At 42.7% G+C, this 23,617-nt stretch overlaps 2 protein-coding genes across 2 annotated transcripts in view; one reads left to right on the forward strand and one right to left on the reverse strand.

Annotated features, from left to right (window-relative positions):
* Window positions 1-10,923: 10,923 nt before the first annotated feature.
* On the reverse strand, window positions 10,924-23,416 carry ZFAND1 (zinc finger AN1-type containing 1; the record flags this gene model as incomplete). The annotated part of the gene is made up of 8 exons (XM_026841485.1): window positions 10,924-12,461; window positions 12,615-12,770; window positions 19,260-19,384; window positions 20,183-20,274; window positions 20,360-20,487; window positions 20,846-20,885; window positions 22,817-22,859; window positions 23,332-23,416. Coding segments are annotated over 8 exons (840 nt in total), but the record flags the coding sequence as incomplete, so codon positions are not given.
* Window positions 23,417-23,482: 66 nt separating this feature from the next.
* Window positions 23,483-23,617, forward strand: part of CHMP4C (charged multivesicular body protein 4C) — a 17,047-nt gene continuing 16,912 nt past the window's right edge. Inside the window, exon 1 of the mRNA XM_026841486.1 lies at window positions 23,483-23,592. Coding sequence (XP_026697287.1) covers window positions 23,483-23,592 — 110 coding nt within the window. The remainder of the gene's footprint in view (window positions 23,593-23,617) is intronic.

Here is a 23,617-nt window from a genome sequence, read left to right on the forward strand (position 1 = left end):
GGACAATGGCTGAAATCTTTTTGCATATTCCACAGCTCATGCAGGGATAGATATCAAGTGATTATCTCTTGTTCTGCCTCTTCCTCTTGTTCTCGTGGTGGCCCTGCTTTGTCCTCCTTTACTCTAGACAAGCTGACTTTCACATCCATTTCTTCTTGTGTATAGGGATGACTGATTGATGACTGGCACTGGTTGATTCTCTGGTTCAGCTGCATCACTCACTGCTGGGGTTTAAGTATCCACAGTGCTTGTCACCAAAATCTGAGTAGCCACACTGCCTGTCACTGGGGTTTGAACAGCTGCAGTGCTTGTCACGGGGGTTGAAGTAACTGCAGTGCCTGTTGCTGGGATCTGAGTAGCCGCAGTGCCTGTCAGGGGAGTTTGAGTAGCCACAGTGCTTGTCACCAGGGTTTGAGTAGTCGCAGTACCTGTTGTGGAGGTTGGAGTAGCTGCAGTGCCTGTCACTAAGGTATTCCTGTTTTTTTAACACTAAACAAGGCCTGTTGCACATTCAGGAGACATAGCAATAGGATCATGTTGGCTTTAATAGCCCAAGAATATTAAAAATTTTCAAAATTCTCAAACGCTATTTAATTAGCCTGACATAGAAAGGGAAGGTATGGGAAGATGTCTCCTCCATAGGTTGGCTCCCTGAAAAAGTAAAAAGTGTAATTATTAATAATCTCCAGGAGATGGCACCCGAGGTACAGAGATGATGGTAATGCTGACTACAAATACCAGATTGGTTTCACGGTCAGTGTTACACAGTACAGCGGGCTGATACCCTCGATCCAGAGTGCAGAGCTGATAACCAGCACAGCAGTGAGCAAGTAGAGTGTTACACCACACAGATCTAATAACAACTCTGAGAACAAATCAATCAATATTGTAACCAGTGACTATTAAACCAATACAACGAATACTCAAATTTGTTTTAACACACTCTGATCATATCTGTTGTTATCTCAACCCTTTGGGTCCCATGCTGGGTGCCAAAAAGGACTGTTGTGGTTTAGGCCCAGCTGGCAACTACACACCACGGTGCCACTTGCTTACTGCCCCTCCACTGGTTAGATGAGGAAGAGAATTGGGGAGAAACAAAAAGTAAAACTCATGGGTTGAGATAAGAACAGTTTCATAATTGATATATAATAGTAGTAATAATAATAATAATAATAGTAGCAATGAAGGGAAGGTAACAAAAGAGAGAGAAATAAACCCTAAGAAGGACAAATGGTGCACAATGCAATTGCTCACCACCCACTGACTGTCCGAGCAGTGATCCACCCTCCAGCCAACTCACCCCAGTTTATATATGAGCATGACGTCCTGTGCTATGGAACATCCCTTTGGCTAGCTCGGGTCAGCTGTCCTGGCCATGCTCCCTCCCAGTGTCTTGTGCATCTCCTCGCTGGCAGAGCATCTGAAACTGAGAAGTGCTTGACTTGGGATAAGCACTACCTAACAACAACTAAAACATCAGTGTGTTATCAACATTATTCTTACACTAAATCTAAAACACAGCACTGCACCAGCTACTAGGAAGAAAATTAATTCTATCCCAGTCAAAACCAGGTCACGGAAGGAATTTTTATATTTCATCTAAGAGGCTACTATGAGGAGAACTGAACTGCAAGGAAGTGTATTTTTAGGTGGCACCTAATAAGCAAGATGAACAGAGGTGATCTATTGATAAAAGTCTTCAAACCAGACTGATCATACTCCAGGGCACATATTTTCTAAAACAGACACACAAAAGGAAACTAATGAAAATCGAAGTATAAGAGATTACTGCCTGCTTTCTTAGGGTGATGTATTATTTCCTGTTTTCTACAGCATTGCTCAGCTATCTAACAAGTCACATATCCAAGCAAAATTGAGCTCTTGATGTTAATATAACCATTCCCAAACTGTGTTACCTACATCACAAATACATGCCAGGCAATTTTGTAGCACTATTTGAACTGGAACAAGGCCAGAAGCTGATACCAAGAGCATTCTCAGTACTAAAATATTTGCAAAGTCTTGACCTTGTGCATTCTCTAAAATTACTATCCAGATATAACAACCAAAAAGCTTGATATTCATCTATTTTAATAGTTTGACTGAAATTACTATTTATTATAAAATAATTAAGTGTTTCTTTTGACAAATTCCTCTTCTCACTTAAGTAACTTTGCATGCATTTTCTTTGCATATACTAGAAGTGACTGTACTGAGTCTGTCTGAGCTGGAATTAGTTTTCCCCTATAGCAGCCCTCATGGAGCTGTGTGTTATGTTGGGAGCTGGCAGGGTGTTGATAGCACACTGGGGTTGTGGCTACTGCTAAGCAGTGCTCACACAGCACTGAGGCTCTTTCCGACATTTCACGCCCTCCCAGTGGGACGGGGTGGGCAAGATCTTGGGAGGGGACACAACCAGGACAGCTGACCTGGACTGACCAAAGGGATATTCCAGACCATATGACGTCTGCTCAGTATAAAGCTGGGAGAAAGGAGGTGGGGTCACCCTTGGTCCTCCAAGGCAACCGCTACGCGTATTGGAGCCCTGCTCCTGAGAAGGCCCAACGTCACCTGTTCATGGCGAGTAGAGAATAAATCTGTTTTCTGGTTTTTGGTTCCGCACGCGGACCTTTATTTTGCTTTGCTTATATTAAAACTGCTTTTGTTTTACCCACAAGGGTTGGGGTGTTTTTCTATCTTATTTTCTTTCCCCTCTTTGCCCTGTTGAGAAAAAACGGGGAAGGGGGGGAAAGTGATAGAGCAACTTGGTGGGTACCGGGCATTTAGCCAAGGTCAAACCACCACAGTCTATTCTGGCGCCCAACGTGGGGCACGACAACGGCAGTTTTATATTAAGTGTGCTGTAGCTATAGTAGTTATTATGCAACAAGCTCTTATGCTGGTCATGGGTTTGTTGATTGCACTGCTTATCTTTATTTTGATAAGCTTGGGAACATGCTGCAAGAAATTTGAACATCATGAGTGGTTTTATTCTGCAGGCTCCTGAGCTACTTATTCATCCTTATGTTAGCTTGCTGATAGTGTTCATTAATGCTGTTCACCTATTGTGGGTTGTGTGGAGCTCTGCATGTTTTTGGTGTAAGAGAAGGCAAATTTTGGGTGAGTCAATACCAAAATGTGCCCTGAGGCAGCCTGTCCCTGGGTGGCAGGGGGAGTGGAAGGATTTGAGCAGATTCCTAGGACGGTTATCACCTCCTGTAGCCTGGGATCTTACCCCTGAGCAGGCAAGTAACCCCACAAAATTAACACACCACCTGATAGAAGGGTGCCTTGTCTATCCCAGTGAAAACCAGCAACTTTTAGTGCTATACTGGGGCCTGGCCTGTGCTTATCGAGCTGCAGTTCAGCACTCTCAAAGGACTGTGGTTGAGATGGAAACTCAAACAATAACAACAAGAACAGAGATTGCCCCCGTAGTAAAAAAGAAACAGTGGACAAGAAGAACAACAGGCCCATACCCTCGATTAATAAGGGAGGAGAAAGAAGAGGAAGAAGCTGGTCCTTCAGCAAAGGAATTGGAAAAGGGAATAACAGAACTGAAACAGGAGGCGGAAACTACCCAGTCCCTGATGTCATCAGAACTGTGAGATCTGCGGAAAGACTATTGCCGCCAGCTGGGTGAGTGGATCGCTGCCGGGCTGCTGCGATGCTGGGATAATGGGGCTGATGCTCCACAACTGGAAGGTAAAGAAGCCCAACAGCTGGGTTCCCTTGCTAGAAATTGAGGAATTGAAAGGGGAATTGGAAAAGATACATCAATTTGCAGTCTGTGGAGATGGCTCCTTTCAAGTGTTAAAGCAAGGTATCCTTTCAAGGAAGATATTATGGACAACTCCCCAGGGAAGTGGACTACTGAAGATGAAGGTGTCCAGTACCTGAGAGATTTAGCAGTGCTGGAAGTCATCTATGGTGATCCAGATAATGATGAAGCCCCTAAAAATTAAGAGGATGTCCTGTGCACAGGGGCCATGTGGAGGAAGGTGATTAAAGGTGCACCATCCTTGTATTCTGCCAGTTTGGCTGTGAAGTACTACCCAGAAATGGACACGAGAGAAGGACTAAGATGTACACCAACTGTGGAGGGAGGCAGTCTCTTCCTGGCTTCAGAACTTTGAAGAGAGTCTTGGTATCTCCTCATCTCTACAGGCGAGTGCCCTGGATGTTAGGAGCTCCCCAAGAAATCAGTTCTCTTCCTCCCCAGTCAGAGGGAAAGGGAAAACCAGGTGCATGACACGTGGCGAACTTTGGTTCTTCCTGCATGACCAGGGGGAGGACATGAGGAAGTGGGATGGTCAACCCACCTTTAAGTTGGAAGCTTGTGTACATGAATTGTGAGGAAAGACCCCTGCCAAGAAGACATCCAAGAAGGTTGTTAAAGTAGCTGGTGTAGAACCACAAGAAAATAATCAGCAATCTCCTAGGTTGGGGAAGACTGAGATCACCTCCCTTGACCCTGATGAAGGAATCCCTGGCCTGGCACGGCAAGGGTCAGACAGTGAATACTCTGACCAAGAATGGGAATAGAGGGCCCCTGCCTCCAGCCAGGAGGAGAAAAGGGATGATCGGGTGTATTGGACAGTGTGGATTCAATGGCCTGGTACATCAAATCCACAGAAGTACCAGGCTTTAATCAACATTGGGGCACAGTGTACATTAATGCCATCAAGTTATAGAGTGGCAGAACCTATCTGGATCTTAGGAGTGACAAGGAGATGTCAAGAACTGTCAGTACTGGAGGCCGAGGTTAGCTTGACCAGGGACAAGTGGGAAAAACATCCCATTGTAACTGTCCCAGAAGCCCCTTGTATCTTGGGCATTGACTACCTCAAGAGGGGATACTTCAAAGACCCAAAAGGATAGTGATGGGCTTTTGGTGTGGCCAGTGTGAACACAGAGAAGATCAAACAGTTGTCTAATCTGCCTGGCCTCTCAGAAGACCCTTTTGTTGTGGGACTGTTGCGAGTTGAAGAACAACAGGTGCCAATTGCTAGGACTGTGCACCAACGGCAGTATTGCACAAACCAAAACTCTCTGGCTCCCATTCAAGAACTGATTCGTCAACGGGAAAGCCAAGGTGTCATCAGTAAGACACATTTGCCTTTTAATAGCCCAATATGGCTGGTGCCAAAGTCTGACGTAGGGTGGAGGTTAGCAGTAGACTATCGTGGCCTGAACGAAGTGATGCCATCACTGAGTGCAGCTGTACCAGATATGTTAGAGCTCCAATATGAACTGGAGTCAAAGGCAGCCAAGTGGTACTCCACAACTGACATTGCCAATGCATTCTTTTCAATTCCTTTGGTAGAAAAGTGCAGGCCACAGTTTGCTTTCTCATGGAGGGGTGTCCAGTATACCTGGAATTGACTGTGCCAGGGGTGGAAGCATAGCCCCACTATTTGTCATGGACTAATTCAAACTGCACTGGAAAAGGGTGATGCCCCTGAACATCCACAATACATCAATGACATCATTGTGTGGGGCAACGAGGCAGAAGAAGTGTTCAAAAAAGGACAAAGAGTGAGATTCTTCTGAGAGCTGGGTTTGCCATAAAGAAAAGCAAGGTCAAGGGACCAGCACAAGAGATTCAGTTCTTGGGAATAAAATGGCAAGATGGACGCTGTCATGTGCGTATGGATGTTGTCAACAAGATAGCAACTATGTCTCCACCGACCAACAAGAAGGAAACACAAGCTTTCCTAGGACCTGTGGGATTCTGGAGAATGCATATTCCAGGTTACAGTCAGCTTGTGAGCCCTCTCTATCAAGTGACCCAAAAGAAGAACAATTTTGAGTGAGGTCCTGAGCAACAACAAGCCTTTGAGCACATCAAACAGGAGATAGCTCGGGTGGTAGCTCTTGGGCCTGTTTGGATAGGACCAGCTGTGCAAAATGTACTTTACACATCAACTGGAGAGCGTGGCCTCACATGGAGCCTCTGGCAGAAGATACCAGGTGAAACTCGAGGTCGACCATTAGGATTTTGGAGCCGGGGATATCGAGGATCAGAAGCCCACTACACTCCAACTGAAAAGGAGATACTGGCAGCATATGAGGGGATTCGAGCTGCTTCAGAAGTTGTTGGTACAGAAGCACAGCTCCTCTTGGCACCACGGTTGCCTGTATTACATTGGATGTTCAGAGGAAACATTCCTTCCACACAGCATGCAACCAGTGCTACCTGGAGTAAATGGGTAGTGTTAATCACACGACGAGCTTGACTGGGAAAACCCAACATCCAGGGATCCTGGAAGAGATCATGGACTGGTTAGAAGGTAGAGATTTTGGAGCATTGCCTGAGGAGGTGGCTTGTGCCCAAGAGGCACCGCCATATAACGAGTTACCAGAAGATGAGAGGCGTTATGCTCTCTTTACTGATGGAACCTGTCATTTGGTAGGAAGCCATCGGAAGTGGAAAGCTGCTGTGTGGAGTCCCACAAGACAAGTCATTGAAGCCACTGAAGGAGAGGGCAAGTCAAGTCAATTTGCAGAAGTAAAAGTGATCCAACTAGCCTTAAAGATTGCTGAACGAGAAAAATGGCCAGTACTATATCTCTACACTGACTCCTGGATGGTGGCTAATGCCCTGTGAGGGTGGCTACAGGAGTGGAAGAAGACCAGTTGGCAGTGCAGAGGTAAACCCATCTGGGCTGCTGCATTGTGGCAGAATATTACTGATTGAGTGGAAAACGTGGCTCTAAAGGTGCGTCATGTAGATTCTCATGTGCCCAAAAGGCATACCACCGAAGAACATCAAAACAATGAGCAAGCAGACAAAGCTGCCAAAAATGAAGTAGCTCAGCTGGACCTGGATTGGGAGCACAAGGGTGAGCTGTTTGTAGCTCAATGGGCCCATGAAACATCAGGGCATCTTGGCAGAGATGCAATGTACAGATGGGTTTGTGATCAAGGGGTGGACCTGACCGTGGAGGCCATCTCATGAATGTGAAACGTGCTGCAGTCAAGCGAGACACATGAGTAGAGTCTCCCTGGAACAGAGGGTGATGGCTGAGTTTTCAATATGGTGAGGCCTGGCAGATTGACTATATTGGACCACTGCCACGAACACACCAAGGCAACCACTACTTACTCACCATAGTGGAAGCAACTACTGGTTGACTCAAAACGTACCCTGTAAATCATGCCACTGCCCAAAATACCATCTTAGGTCTTGAAAGGCAAATTTTATGGTGACATGGTACTCCTGAAAGAATCGAATCAGACAACAGGACCCATTTTCGAAATAATCTTATAAACTCCTGGGCAAAGAAACATGGCATTGAGTGGGTGTATCACATCCCTTATTACCCATAAGCATCTGGAAAGACTGAAAGATACAATGGACTGTTGAAGACTATGTTGAGAGCATTGGACAATGGGGGATGGAAGCACTGGGATATAAATTTAGCAGAAGCCACTTGGCTAATTAACACTAGAGGATCTGTTAACTGTCCTGGTCCTGCCGAAACAAACCCCCTTCATACTGTGGGAGGAGATAAGGTCCCTATAGTACACACAGGGATATGGCTGAGGAAGGCATGTGGATTGCTCCTCCCTTGGGAAAAGGCAAGCCCACTCATGGGATTGTTTTTGCTCAGGGACCTGGATGTACTTGGTGGGTAATGCAGGAGGATGGGGCTACTCAGTGTGTGCCTCGAGGACATTTAACCTTTGTGGCAAAGTAATCTGTGGGGTGAGTTGTATATTGCAGGAAGCGATGGAGGAAGTAGAAACAATGAAGAGTGAACCAGATACGTGCAATGATGACTCAAACCTAGCTGGTGCTGGAGTTCAACAGTCAAACATACTGCTCCTGTCCTGAACATCCATCTTGACAGATGGGAGCCAAGTCACTGAACATCTGGAGGAGTGAAGAAAGGTTATGGAATGGATAAATGAGTGTTATGTGGGACCTGGGCATAATGTAAATGGAATGGAATAAGGGGTGGAGACTGTACTGGGTCTGGCTGAGCCGGAATTGGTTTTCCCCTACAGCAGCCCTCATGGAGCTGTGTGTTATGTCGGGAGCTGGCAGGGTGTTGATAGCACACTGGGGTTGTGGCTACTGCTAAGCAGTGCTCACACAGCACCAAGGCTCTTTCTGACATTTTCCCCCCTCAGTGGGACAGGGTGGGTGAGATCTTGGGAGGGGACACAGCCAGGACAGCTGACCCGAACTGACCAAAGGGATATTCCAACTATATGACATCTGCTCAGTATAAAGCTGGGAGAAAGGAGGAAGGGGGTGGGGGCACCCTTGGTCCTCCGAGGCAACCGCTACAGGTATCGGAGCCCTGCTCCTGAGAAGGCTCAACATCGCCTGTTCATGGGAAGTAGAGAATAAATCTGGTTAGGTTTTTTTTTTTTGCCTCCATGCACAGACCTTTACTTTGCTTTGCTTATATTAAAACTGCTTTTGTTTTACCCACAAGGGTTGGGGTTTTTTTCCTATCTCATTTTCTTTCCCCTCTTTGCCCTGTCGAGAAAAAAAGGGGAAGGGGGAGGAAGTGATAGAGCAACACGGTGGGTACCTGGCATTTAGCCAAGGTCAAACCACCACATGAGCTTAACATATTAATTTTGAAATTAAACAGTTCAGCAACTTCTAAACATAAGCCTGTAAAATTAACAAATGTCTCCAAAGTTTTTTTTTTTTCCAAATCCAGTTATTTAACTTTCCCTATGAAAATGTGCTAAGAGAACAAGCATTACAAAAACAAAAACTTTTATATGCTAAATCAAGATATGCTAAACACCTAAAATGTGAGCAATTCTAACCCAGGCAAAATACTGAAGCTCTGGGAAAGTTTCTGCTTTTGTTCCTAGAGTTGATGATTAGGACAGAGTTTTCACCTCTCCTCAATGATTTACCTGTCAGACTAACTTAATTTGGTTTTGCTTCTCAGTTTTGGAAAACTAAGCTGAATAAGCTTCTATATACAATCCCAGACACATTCCTGGAATAAGATGAAAGTGAGCATGAAAACTTTTTGGAGTCTTATCAACTGTGACTTGCAATATTTGTACTATTTACAGGCTGCTAGCCCTCAGCAGTAAGTGGTGATTGAAGAAAGCAACCTTCCTGGTAAAACCTTTGAGATCTTCCCAAAGACTTCCTGCATCCCAAGTCTATCTACTCTCTATCCACAACAAACATTAATTATTTTGCCTGCAACTGCTAGGGCAGAAAAATCAGGGACGGAAGGAAATGTGTAAGTAGAGAATGAGGATTTTCTGGAAAAATAAAAAAAAGGACCCTATTCTGTAGCAGCATTCTTGCTTCTGTAACAACAGTGGGGGGAGCAAGTTCAGCTTGGGGCTTTTCCCCGACTCACTTGTCCCACAATGATGGTGGCCTCTTACTGCATATTCCTTACCACAGCAGCCTAAAATGCAAAGAAAGGTGAATAGAGAATTGCAGTGGAAATGGAGGAAGAGAAATAACAAGGGAAAAGGGAACTGTTCCTTTTGTGCTGGAAAGGGAGATGATGAACAGCTGGAGAGAGAGACAGGGGAAAGTGGAGAAATGCATGTAAACTTCCCACTGCCAGGAAACAAAGATTTCAAAAATATTCTGCCACTGAAGATCCCTTTCCTTCATGGAAACCAGAAGCACCCTCCTTTTTGTGACATCCATACCACATCCAGTAAAAAATAATTTATCCTTGGTCATGTTAAAACTACAGTAAAGAGTACTGTAAAGCAAAATAAGAACAACAGTCACATTTACTGAGACGTTTTGAGGTTTTATGCAAGTCCAATCAATATATAATAATCCTATAGATATTCCTAAATTGCTATAAAGGTATACTATTTGGTAGTACTAAAACCCATGATACTTTACAGCCACTTGAACAAGACATTACTGTTCTGCCAATAGAGAGTACCTTTGAAAAAGATGCAAGGCAGACTCCTCTTACATGGTGATTTTAAAAATTTTATTACCAGCTGTGCCTAGAGCGGGTATGTCATTCATGGCTATCCACCTGTCTTCAAACTGGTACAAATGAACCAGAATGTAGCATTATAGCCTGTGGACAATGGTTTCCTTTAAGCAAGCATGTACTAGAGGAAAACCTGGATGGTTTTTCTCAATGAACAGGCTGAGTGAGCTGAAGCACCAAATCCAGGTTTGTGAATGCCCAGGTGACTGTGGTGTGGTGTCCACCTCCACTTGAAGGTCTGAGTACATCTCTCTGCCTCATGTCAGCTCTCCAAGCTAAAACTCCATTTCTCACAGGATTAGCAATATTCCTTAGCCTTATGGACCCTGCCCTCCCCAGAGTTTCTCCCCACTTCTATGTATGTCCTTGAAATGCTGGGATTTCAACCCCAAGCCCCAAATTAAGGTTGACATATGGGTGATTCCCCCAGCCCTTCACAAAGAGGAGATGAGTTTGCCTTTAGGCTTCCCTCCAGGGTGGTGCCAGCCTTGCAGGGAGAGCCATTGGGTAAATGAGCCCCAGGTGTCCCGCATTAAGTAAACAAAGGCCAGGTGTCCCACTTAGGGATAAAAGCTGGGACCCCTTGCAGGCAGGGGCAGTGTCTGTCTGTGAGGTGGATGCCCTGTGCAGAGTTCCCTGTTGGGGAAGGACCTCCTGCCTCCCTGGGACTGGGCTCCAGTCAGGTCTGGCTTTTGTAAACACGGGCTGTGTAGAGGTTCAGTATGTGGCTTCCTTGGTCTTATGTGTTTGGTTTGTTGACTCAGTTGTCTCCTGTCCCTTCTATGAGAGACTGCATTTCACCATTTATTCCACCCATTGTTGGTTGTGTGGTGTCATTGTTGGGGTCAGTGGGATTGATGTCAATTAATGTATAATCTGATTTAATTTGTTTGTACCCCCAGCACTTACCCATGTATTGATCCTCTTGTATCAAATACAATTTGGTTATTGGTACATCTTTATGCTGGCTGTGTCCTTTATGCTAGGCCTGATTATTGGCAAAACAGTCCTGCTATGGCAGAACAGTGTCCCTGAAATGCATCATGTTGATATTTTTGAATAGTCTAGACATTCAGTCTCACTGTGGCCCAGTTTCACTTCCAGGCATTACTGAGCATGTTCAGTCACAGTGCGTGTACAAGCTGGAACATCCTTGTGAACCTGAGAACATTACATGAAGATAATTGCCTGGAAGAAGGTGCCCCATGTCAAAAAAAGAAAGGTAGCTCTTTCCTTTTCAGACTTGTTGAAAGGTGAGTCAGTGATCTAGCAGTGGGTCAGGCTGTGGGAGATGGAGATTTCTACCCCTCTGTTGGAATACTGCACCCTGATCATGAACCACTAGGTCCTTTTGTAGCAATGGATCACATGTTACATGCTGCAGCTGATTGCTGCTGAAAATCTTGCTAGCCTATTTAGGATTCTATTAATAGGTGTTCCTAAGTAGTTAGTTCACACTGTGCATGATGGAGTGGCAGAAACACACCACAGCTTTGCAAATGGAAAGGCTTAGGCTTGTGCTTTCCACTGCTCTGTTTACACTCATTCATACATTGTCCTTTCTGCCCTTGTGGGACTGTCTTTCCAGCTCCTCCCCGCTGGAGAACAGTTGTGGAATAACTGTAAACAGATGAAAGCAAATTGGAGGGATTAGTCTTGAAAGGGTTCTACTCCTATAGCTTAAACAGAGACAGGCTAGTGCAGAACGAGTTTAGGTTGTAACAGGCCTGTTCAAGAAGGATGAATGAGGGCTCATTGGTTATACATAAGAACTTCTGGTTAGGAAAGTGCTGCCCCTAATATTTGTGTGTAACATTACATGCTTTTATGTTTCAGTAATGCAAACCAGCTATAACTGGCATAAAAACAATCCCATAGTTCCTTCTTGTTATGTTCACTTTAAAATTACAACCCAGCTTTGAAATCCACCAAAAGATACCCAAAAACTAGAGTACATAAACTACTGATATTCTAAACAATATTCTCAATGAGCACCAAATAATTTCAAGACACTGAAAATTGAGAAATCCATTAATTCCACAGGTCATACTTATGCACCCAGAGGTGTAACTTTATGTAGAATCACTGTAAACAACTGTGTTAAAACTTAGTAAATCCATCCTGCAGACTGCTGAAGAGGAAACATAGAGATTTACCTAAGGTCAGAAATGTCAGAATGAAACAACAGGCTGCTGAATGCTGTTTCTAACTGAACTGTATGTCTTTATCTTACCATACTTCTTCCTCTTTTACACAAGAAGTAGAAAAGAATAATTTCAAGTTCTCTTTATTGTCTTTATCTCTTTTTTTTTGTGTGATAATTTATTAACTAAAGTATGACTCTGTATCTTCTATAAATAGAACATCATTATCAAGATACTCCAAAATTATATTTCCACCATTGTACAATGGATAGTCTTTATCAGATAGCCATGTTTCCAATGTGTGCTCAAATGGCAAGGCTTCTCCAGAGGCAGTATGGCATAATCTCAACTTCTGTAAGACAAACAGCACAGAAATTAACATCAAGATTTGCCTATCTGAGATGCAAGAAGTGGGGTGGGGGAGGGACAAAAGAGAAAAAAAAAAACAACAAACAAAATCAAAACCCAACAAGGTGGAAAATGTTTGCTATTATTACTGATTCACCTGGGATGTTGATTTGTTGTTGTCATTTTTAAGGCTTGCTAAGGAAGCTGCAAAATCTACTACTTTGCCAATACTCCACTTACTGCAGAAGAACATGGGCTTGCTTTTCTCTTTGTTCCCCTTTGGTAGAAATACTTGAAAATAAATTCTTTCTGTCTAGAAAAACATAAAAAATAAACAAAAATTATTCACAGAAACAGCACATAATGCTAGTCATACACATCTAAGAGTTTTTTAGTAAAAGACTTCAACCCCAAAATTGCCAACTGAAACTTGTTCTATTCCATCAGGACCAAGGCCCCATTTTACTGCAGAATATAAATGACTGAGATTGAGTCATATCCCCTCCAGCTGCAAGCACATAGATGATGGAGAGTAAGTTCAGAAAGGTTTCACCAGAGTCCCACAGCTAGACTGTTATATATAGACAGACATGAAAAGGTGTCTGCCCTGAGTTTACTAGACAATAATGACTGCTCTGGGGAGAAAAAGGTGAGTTTAAATAAGCAGTGTTGGCTTTTGGCAGCAGTGTAATGTCTCAAATTGGAATGCAGAGGTGGTTAAAACAGAACAATTCACCATACTAGAAATGCCTGCTTCATTTCCAGTCATGGCCAGCTAATACTTTATCCTGCTTTTCCTCCTATGTACTAAATGCTCTTCCAGTATCTACTAAACTGAAACACCTGTTTAAGAAATTTCAAGAATGACCTATGAGGGAGAGATTTTGAACAGGATTGGGACAGTCCTTTTTTCAGCTTTATTTCTTCTTGATATTCAACAGAAGACACAGAGCAAGTGTGACTGGTATATTCATCAGTTCAGATCGCCCTTGCTGAGTCCAAGCCAGACACTATCAAACAAGACAGAAGTCTTCTTTTTAAAGGATTTATTTATGCCTTCCCTACAAAAATATGGAACTACTCTACCCCCAGCTATGTTTGTAAAATTGAGTCTGAATTTCAACCTGTGTATTCTCCTCAAAACTTTAGTGCTCTTCACACACACACACAAAAAACTCTTGAACATCCAGGAATATTACAAAAGAGCAAGGGAAGCTGGACCTGAATCTTGCTAAAATGTAAATGCCCACAACTTGTAAAACAACAAACACAACAGCCATCTTATTATGGACACATGCTAACATCACTCAACTGCAATCAGAGCCCTGGCAACTTCCTACAGTTGCTCCTCCAGTTCTAAGGATGATGAGAGAGCCTCCCACAGTTCATTGCAACTTAATTCACAAAGCAGTTAATTCTACTGTGACATTCCTAACTATGGGATACACCTCCTGGAATTTGTGCCATATCCAAAACAACCATCAGTCAGTGACACAGTAACTAACACTACTCTACAGCATGGCCCTCCTGTTTTGAGCTGGTCGGTCTCCAGAGGGGTAACTCCTATCAAGGTCTGGCATCAAAAGAAGCAATCATCTACCAAAAGCTAATCTCAATAAAGAGGACAGAGAAGAAATATTTCTAAGATAGCCTGATTTTTCTGATCATAGAATAATAAAGGCCAGGAAGGACCTCCGGTGTCACATGGTCCAAAACCATGCTCAAAAGCAGAGGGAACTTTAAAGCTGGACATAACTATAAAGATAGATCAGGTTGCTCCAAGTCACATTCAGTCAAGTTCTGAATATCCCAAAGATGTAGATTCCACAAAATTTTCAGAGCAGCTTGTTCCAAAGTCTGACCATCCTCACTATGTTTTTTTCTTCCTGTTATCTAATTGGAATTTTATATCTCGCAGCTTGTGCCCATTTCTCCCTGTCCTTTTGCTGTGCACATCCAAGAAATATGTGTCAATCTTCTCTATATAGTGATGACAGAACTAAAGTGCCAAAGATGCATCCCAGAATCTTCATATTCAAAAAATCTGTCATCAAACTGAAAAAGCTGGGCAGAAGGAGGCTAGGAGTCCAGGAAGCAATTTAAATAGAGGTGCTGAAAGTTAACAGGCTTAATTCATCACGTTAGAACTATCACTCATCTAGATGACTTAATTAATATTCAAATGAGAAAATGAATAGTAAGAGAAATTAGCATACAGTAATTTTAGAGATTACTGGCTTTGGAATTAGGAAGCAACTTTTAAAATTTTCTTATATATATCAAGGGTGGATTTTTTAAACTGTGTTCCACAATATTTGAAATTAGTCACTTTTCCTCCAGCACATATTTATTAACATGGTACTATCTGTGAAGAATGCTACAAGCAGGTCTTTGTATTATGACTTCTGACTAAGCAGAGTTATCTAATTTCTAAGCATGACACAGTATAGAAAAATAAATTAATAGAAAGACTGAGTAATGGAATAGCTGTAGTTTTTTTAAAAACAATAATCAAATGTACTTTACTAAGATAAGGCCTAACAATAGCACTATCACATAGAATGTTCTCAGTATTATCAATATAACAGGCCTAAACTTGGCATACCCTGACATAACAATGTGGTAAAAAGTAATTTAAATACAGTTCTTTTAGGAGGGTGCTTAAGTACAGATCTAAAGCGAAACCCTGGTTGAAAGAATCAAGTTGTTTCCAAACCCAACATAATCTTAATATATGAAAAAGGCTTGAACACCAAGTTTGACTTGCCATGGTAGTGAAAAACAATTAGAAATCTGTGAAATACTTCCAGAACCAAAGAAAGGATGAAAGAAACATAAAGCAACTGTCAAAACCCCTTTCCAACCCAAAAGCAGGAACTGACCTGAAGTCCTTCATACCTTGTGCAGAAATGTAATAAATGTCTATTAAATCTCATTAGTAGAAATAAGAATGGAGTTTTGTAGAGCATAAAGCTCAGTATCATGAGAGACAGGTTCAATCTGACTGGTACAGAGTTGTGCAAACTGTCCTGCCTGTGTCAGAAGCCTCTCAGTACTGAGCATGAAAAGCATCCCTTTGAGATGAGTTTCCCATGTTTGACCAGTACCACCTGCTCCTGACTCCTGATAATAAAGTTAGCAGAACTAATCACGTTTTATAAGGCAAACAGACATTCTGTGCGACGGAGCTGGTCACAGATCAATCCCCTCTCCTCTCCTCCTGATGGCCCTGAAGGTCCTGCACACTAGGCAGACTTCTCCCCCTCCCTATCAGCCCCAAGGTCCCTGGCTGCCAGGCCAACTACTCTGCTCCTTACTGGCTTTGAGGGTCCCAGGCACCCGGCCAACCTGGTGGTGATGGCGCTGTCACAGAGCAGGGAAGCACAGCAGCAGCACACAGAGCCCTGGCCATAAAATCAAGCACTTACAAGCCCTAAGCGGGACTTCGACCAAAACTGCTGTTGGACTGCAAAACCCGTGATCCCCCAGTGGCCAGGGACACCTCCACTGACATCTTCTTCCTCTGAGGACTGTGTGACTCATATTCTTTTACGTGTTTCAAGTACAGATGATGACTGTGATCTTGATACTGCAAGCCAAGTATGAAGACTTGACCTGATCTGCAGGGGGTTCAGGTAATTCAAAGCCATAAGCTAAGCTGTGCTCTACAATTCTCTGCTACACTAGTCAGAAAATTGTGCTACACCGGTCCTAATTATAAAAATCCTGTTCTACTCTGATCATAAATGTCTATGCTATGCTGATCATCGAAGTCTGTTAAAATAATAAATCTTTAATTGTAACTACAACTTAATGCCGTCATCATTCTGCCAAGAATCCCCAAAAGAACCTGCCGTCCCCATAGTGTTGGGTGACAGAATAGACTGGCATAGTCAGCAGGATCCTTGGGTCAGAATGATGACTGATTTCCCTGATAAATGGACCTCCTGGAGCAGGGGGTTTATAGAAAATGGATGGTAAGATCCCAAGTGGGACAAGAAGCGGCTAGAGGCAATAAGTCATGATCCATATGCTGTATGGATTGAGTTTATAAATGGAAGGATATGTGTAAAGTGAAGAAGGACAGACAGAATGAATGAATGTGCTGGGCATTAGTTGCAGTATGGAAAATCGAGAATGAACAGGTTGAAAGGTTAGAAGAGGAAATTATAAAGTTGAAAAGTGAACTGTCAGGGAAGGATTTAGAATTAAGTATAACCAAATTAAAGGCTGATAGCAAATCTGGAAAAAAGAATGTATTTTGAAAACCAGTAAGTGCCACAAGTTACAGGAAAAGTAAGAAAACCTAGTAAAAAACTTATAAGGTAGTTATAGACTCCATAAGGTCGTGTAGCTATGTATGATAGACTGGGATGGAGACATTTGGGACAGCCCAGATGAATCTGATGAGGAAATAATTGATTCTGTACCAATACAACCCCTGACTAAAGTAGAAATGTTCCCCTACAGGGGAACAATCTGCACAGAAGGGACACTACTAATGTTTGAGATTTTAATGTGGATTATTTGTGAAAATTCAGGCAATGTACCAATAATGACATGGGCAGTCAGTAGTTAAACAGTTACCTGCAGAAATCCCCTTTTCACAAGTGTTTCGAAAATGCAAGCACTAAGCCTTGACCCTCCCATATGAAGGGAGCAGCACCAGGTCCTAACTCCCTTGGTACCACTTGGAGGTCGAACAAGTGCCCCCCACGGTCTGTTGGGGGAGGCAGCGGGCCTGCCGAATGCCTGACAGAGAGAACAGTTTGACCTTGACCAGCTTGTTATGTACCTCTGAGCATCTAGAAAAGTCCTGGAGGAGTGCCGTGTCAGCCTGAGAAAGGAACTGGAGATAAGAAAGAAGAAGAATACTGTGTTTGTCAGCTACCCGAACAGTGGGGGATTTTAAGAAAAGTAGCCAATAAAGTAGTAGACAAACAGCCATGTAACCAATAAGAATGATGTATGGATAAAAGAATAAAGTATATAAGAGATGGGGGAACAATAAAGATGGCTATTCTGCTGCAAAAAAGTTGTCGTGTCCATCTCTACCGCGACAACGGCCATCAAGCCAATTTAAATAAATAACATATATCATCAGGAGACTTCCTAATCAAACAGTGTGCGATCCAAGCAAAACAAGTGGTGGTGTGCCTGCATAAATCAGGGGTACACTGGTGACTCGCTCTATGATTTTTCTACCAAAAAACTACAATTGCTAGCAAAGGAAGAGGAAAAGGAGGGAAAGCTATCCACATCTCTACCCAGTCCCCCTCCCGTAAATGGAAACCCTTCTAAACCACAAAACTATCCTAACTTATCTCTTATCAGAGCGTAGTATCAGGGAAGCTAGACAAGGGGCTTGGACTGGCAGAGGTACAAGTGGCCTTATCTTGAAGACTGAGTCCAACCCTTTGGGCCATAGTAAATGATAAATGAAAGACTGCTTTCCTCGTAGATAGTAGAGCACAACAATTCATGATTAAAGCAGAATTATGTCCTGGAGCTATTCCTCTGAAACATCAGAAAATATCAGTAACCAGAGTAAATGGAGCAGTGGTTCTTCATTGAATTGTTAAGGTAAAATTGGAACTTCTCTTTTGCCTTCCCCCCACCACCCAAAAATAGCAAATGTGACAAGGAAACTTAAATATATTCAGCACAGATATTCTGTGAGCTGGACATGGGCAACACTAACCCGGCTACTGAAACAACTGATGAAGAAACAATGTGAGGGCCCCCAGCCAGGAGGTCACCTTTTTGGGGACCAAATAGATAGGGGGTGGGAAATAAGTCCCCTGGTCCACTTGGCAAATTGGTTATCTTGGACCTCTCCTCAAACACCTTGGGGGTGGTGTTACAGCCTTACTGGAGTTGAAATAATATCAGGCTTAGGGAAAGTTTTTGCTTGCCAGTAAACTGACAGTCTTACTCCTGTGGCAGGATTTAATCAATGGGTTGCTGACACTCCCATGTCCTCTGCTGTGCAGTCTGACAATGGCACTCATTTAAAAAAAAGGAAAGGTGTGAACCTCAAGGAGCTGCCTGGGTGTTCTACCGGTCCTACAGACCCCGAAGTAATGGCACAATCGAGAAGTGGAATGGTCTACTAAAATGAGCTCTAGAGCAAAGTTTATACAGGAAAAGGGGGTAAAGCCCTACCTAAAGTTGTCTGATGATTAAGTAACTGGCAGTCACCTGCCAGATGCCCAGTGGAGCAAGCTCATTTTCCATCTCTCCAACCCATAAAATGCCTAAAACCCCCAGTGTCAGCCCATCGTTTTTCTCAAGATGACATTGTTCTGATTAACTATCTTTTGATGGTTAAAATATGTCACTTTACTTGTCAGAAAATTGTGCTACGCTGATCCTAATTATAAAAATCCTGTTCTACTCTGATCATTTATGTCTATGCTATGCTGATCATCAAAGTCTGTTAAAATAATAAATCTTTAATTGTAACTACAACTTAATGCCGTCATCATTCTGCCAAGGATCCCCAGAAGAACCTGCCTGTCCCCGCAGTGCTTGGTGACAGCCATATGGCAGGCAAATACTTTTCTGCTATAAAATAAAGGAATTTGGCCTGACCTCTCCCAACTCTACACAAGACACCTTATAACAGACATAAGACTAGTGAGGTTTTTTTGAGTGCCAGGCTGAAACGGATGTATAAACACTTGTGGTCTTGAAGAATTAAATCCAAAACCAAACTGAGGGAATTAGATGGAGAACAAGAAATTTAGAAAACTTCCCATTTCCTTTGAGAATTGAATTACTGAGAACAAACATGACTGACCTGAGGTAAGGAGTTGTCACCACACGCATGCATTTTCAGTTTCATTAATGCCACTTTTGCTGCTGTCTCACTGTTTTTCGCTCCTTTACGTTTTTTGCTTTTTGCTTCCTCATTTTTTTTAGAATCTGAGAACAATATTATTCCTGTTAGTGTGATGATTCAGACTGTCTCTTGAACGTATCCTGGAATGAGCCTATTGGGCCTCATCGTATCTCCAAGGTTCCCATCCCTTTCATGTCCTTTTGAGGCCATGATATCAGATCCTCCAAGAATATCTGGAATTGTTACAATTCTAGCAGAACCTCTTCATACTAAAAAGCAGTTGAACACTATCATGAGGTAAACCCAGGTTGCACAAGACAAACAGATATGAATTCCTAAATTTCTACACCCATAGCTATCAGTGTTCATATTGCAACACTTTCAAGTCCTCCTTTCTACAAATAACCACATTGTCCAGTTAGGCAGTGCTGTTTATACTCTTTCCTGTCATAGAGCTTGTTTAAAAGCTGCAAACATTACATTGTAGACTCACAATTTTTTGCCATCTTGGTTGTGTAGGTATAATCCCAGCAGCTTGACACGTGTACCCAATACAACTGCATTATTCGCACATGAATTAATATGCAAATAATAATGGCTAGGTACAATTAATTACATGACTTGTAGAATGAGAAAAAGACAATAATTCTGAAAGAAACCTGAGCCCTGTTTAAACTTTAAAGATTCTCTTTATATGCTACCGTTGTCTTGTCTCAGTCTAGATGAACAGTATGACCTGCTGACATGTGAGTTTAGGGCTATTTAAACAAAGAAGCCTCATCCTTTCTTCTTACTTGGCCAAACCTGAACCCTCAGAGGAGGTCACAAGCTCAAACAGCCTTATGAAGAAGATTGTATAATATATATCCCACTGTACTTGCCTATTATATTTTTAACTAGCTGCTGGGTGGCAGCCATTCGAGGTTTTGGTGTGTCCAGTTTCTCACATTCATGGTCTGACTGATGCCGGTGTCTGTAAACAACAGCGTAAAACTTTTACTACCTTTTCCATACACGAATGAATGAGTATTGATGTTTAAACACTCTGTTCCACTCACCTTAGACAAAAATGTTTTTCACAGTATGGACATAAAACTGGCAAAAGCTCCTTTCTGTTGCAGTCCTTGTATGAGCATGAATAAGATCTGTGCTGATCTGGTTTCACAGAATTGTTTCTGGTATTCACCTAGGCATTAGCACAAAATATTTTGTGTAAAGAAACAGATAACACAAATACAAGTCATCACCAGAGCTTTCCAAAAGAACTGTGTGAACTCTCCCTCCTATGGGCAAAACTAGTCCAGTGATTCTCTCCTACTTTTGTCCTGGTTAAGTTTAGCTCAGAGTTAGAAAAAGAACCATCATCCTACTCAAACTCAATTTACTTGACAAGCAGAAGAAGAGTAGTTTCACTTCTTTAAGATTGTAACATTCTCAGTTAAATAATTCATGCTTACATACTATGTCTACATATCTAATCTGAAAATAAACAGTTAAGTTGCACAGAATTTTAATTTTAAGGTAGTTATATATTATTAGATTACCTCAGAACATCCATGAGCATCCCGGCTCCTGTGCTGAAGGCTTTGTGACAAAAGAAAATATCACATCGTTATCAACATTCCAGAAAAAGAAAACCACATGTGAAAACATTTAAGTGGTTAAAGAGTGGTCTGACAAATTTTATCATGGGAACACTGCAATTAATTAATGAATCTCCAAAATTCATTCTGACCTATGCATTTCACATCTCAAATGGATTGATCATATTTTTCACAAGTATGTAAAACATTTAGCTCATGGAATTTATGCCCCAAGATAATAAACCATTTCAAGAGAATAAGAATATTAGCATGCTTAAGAATTCAGATCAAAACAACTGGAGGTTGTCTGTTTTGATGGATTTTGAATCACTTTCCACAAGAGCAGAAATCCCTTAAAAGCTTCTAACATGTTAAAGTGAAATCTGCCCTCAGTTTATCTGAGCTTATCTCGGTTGCCTCTGCTAATTTGAGATGTAAATCGAAGTGCAGGCCCTGATTTGAACCCTGGAAAAAACTTCAATTTCTTTTAAAAAAAAACCCGAACCAGTACAAAACAGGGTCTAAACTAGATGCTTTCCAATACAATCTAACTGTATTCTAGAGATATTCCCACTGATTTCAAACCACAACAGCCACTCAGGAGAAATGTGGCAAATTCAATGAAACAATTGGTTTGTAACTAAATGTATCTGAACTGAATCACATGCTATATTAATTTAGGTCTACACAACTGCCACACAAGAGATCTTATAGGAAAACCAAGTTAATTTCCTTTATTGAAGGGTCACCCATCTAGCTGACATAGGGAAGCCAGTAAATGTGCTGATTTTTGATTTTAGAAAATCTTTTTATACCGTCTCTTACAGTATCCTTCTAGACAAAATGTCCAGCACACAGCTAGACAGGCCGGTAATACAATGGGTGAGAAACTGGCTGAGGGGTTGGGCTCCAAGAGTTATAGTAAATGGTGTTACCTCAGGCTGGTGGCCAGTCACCAGTGGGGTTCCCTGGAGCTCAATTTTTGGGCCAGTGCTCTTTAATGTTTTTATAAATGATCTGGACACAAGAATCGAGTACATGAAGTAAGTTTGCCAACAATACTACACTAGGAGGAGCTGTGGACTCCCTCACAGGCAGAAAGGCCTTACCAAGAGATCTGGATAGACTAGAGAGCTGGTCAGTCACCAATCATATGAAATTTAACAAGAGCAAATGCAGGATTCTACACCTGGGATGGGCTAATCCTGGTTATACATACAAACTGGGAGACAAGAAGCTGGAGAGCAAACCCACAGAAAGAGATCTAGGGGTTTCGGTTGATGACAAGTTGAATATGAGTCAACAGTGTGCCCTGCGAGCCAAAAGGGTCAACTGTGTCCTGGGGGGCATCAGGCAGACACAGGTCAAGAAAGGTGATTGTCCCCCTGCACTGCACTGGCAGTGTATCCCCACCTTGAGTACTGTGTGCAGTTTTGGGTGTCTCAATGTAAGGACATCAAAGTATTACAGTGTCCCAGGGAGGGTGACCAAGATAGTGAAAGGCCTCAAGGGCAAGACTTAACGAGGAGTGGTTGAGGTCACTTGGTTTGTTCAGCTTGGAAAAGAGAAGGCTGAGGGGTAACCTCATCGCAATCTAAAACCTCCTCATGGGGGTGAAGTGGAAGGGGAGGTGCTGATCTCCTCTCTCTGTTGACCAGCAACAGGACACAAGGAAATGGAATGAAACTGTGTCAGGGCAGTTCAGACTGGGCATTAGAAAAATATTCTTCACCAAGAGGGTGGTCAGTCACTGGCACACACTCCCTGGGGAAGTGGTTATGGCGTCAAGCCTGCCAGAGTTCAAGGAGCGTCCAGATGACTCTTTTAGTCATATAGTTGATTTAGGTAGTCCTGCGAGGAGCAGGGAGTTGGACTTGATGTTCCTTATGGGTCCCTTCCAACTTGAACTACTCCATGATCTTAGGAACTTACCAGAAGACACCAGAACAGCCATCACATACAAACGGGAGAAAATCTATAAGAAAGAGATTTGGTTTCAGTTAAATATGGTCTTTGTATTGCTAACAGTTTCTAGCTTAATTTTTACATTAATAACTTTTGCTTAACTATCTCATGGTGTAGGTATCTTTACAAGGACATTTACTAACTGCATCTACCAAAAATCATCCAGAAAGCCAGCACCTCCTCCATTTGACAGTCTTGATGATCCTGCTCCTTCCTCTCTACCCTTCATACCTTACATACTATCCCTGTGTAATTTAAATTGCACATACTTCTTAAGTCTCTGCACACATCCCCCTCCTACTGCAACAACTCTTACAGATAAAATCATTGTCAGCTGAACTCAGCCACATCACCAGTGGCAGCAAATGCTCAACCTCTAGGCTATTACTCTAGTTTTTCATCCTTCAGATTCGGTCTTAATGGACCACCACGTAGTGGACTGGACTACAAAGCTCAGGTCATGAAGATCTGGGTCGCTTCACCTGTAAGGCTGAGCGGCCTCGTCTGAAAGCTTTCAGTACAAACGTTTCTGCTGCCTTTCTGAAAGGTCACATTTTTATGATCACATCACTTCCCGAGATCCGTGAAGGCAAGCAAGGGTGAAGAGTGGAAAAACGGTTGTTAAAGCAGGGGATGGACCACCCGGTGACACAACAGAAACGACGGGCCCTGGCGATGGGTCCTGCAGCCTCGCAGCAGCACGGAGGGCGCCCCGGTGGGGAGGAACCGCCTCGCAGCGCCCAGCACCACCGCTACCGGCCCCGCCAG

Source organism: Athene cunicularia (genome assembly GCF_003259725.1).
Source record: "Athene cunicularia isolate RWA chromosome 2 unlocalized genomic scaffold, athCun1 chr2_part1, whole genome shotgun sequence".
In the NCBI taxonomy this organism is placed as follows: domain Eukaryota; kingdom Metazoa; phylum Chordata; class Aves; order Strigiformes; family Strigidae; genus Athene; species Athene cunicularia.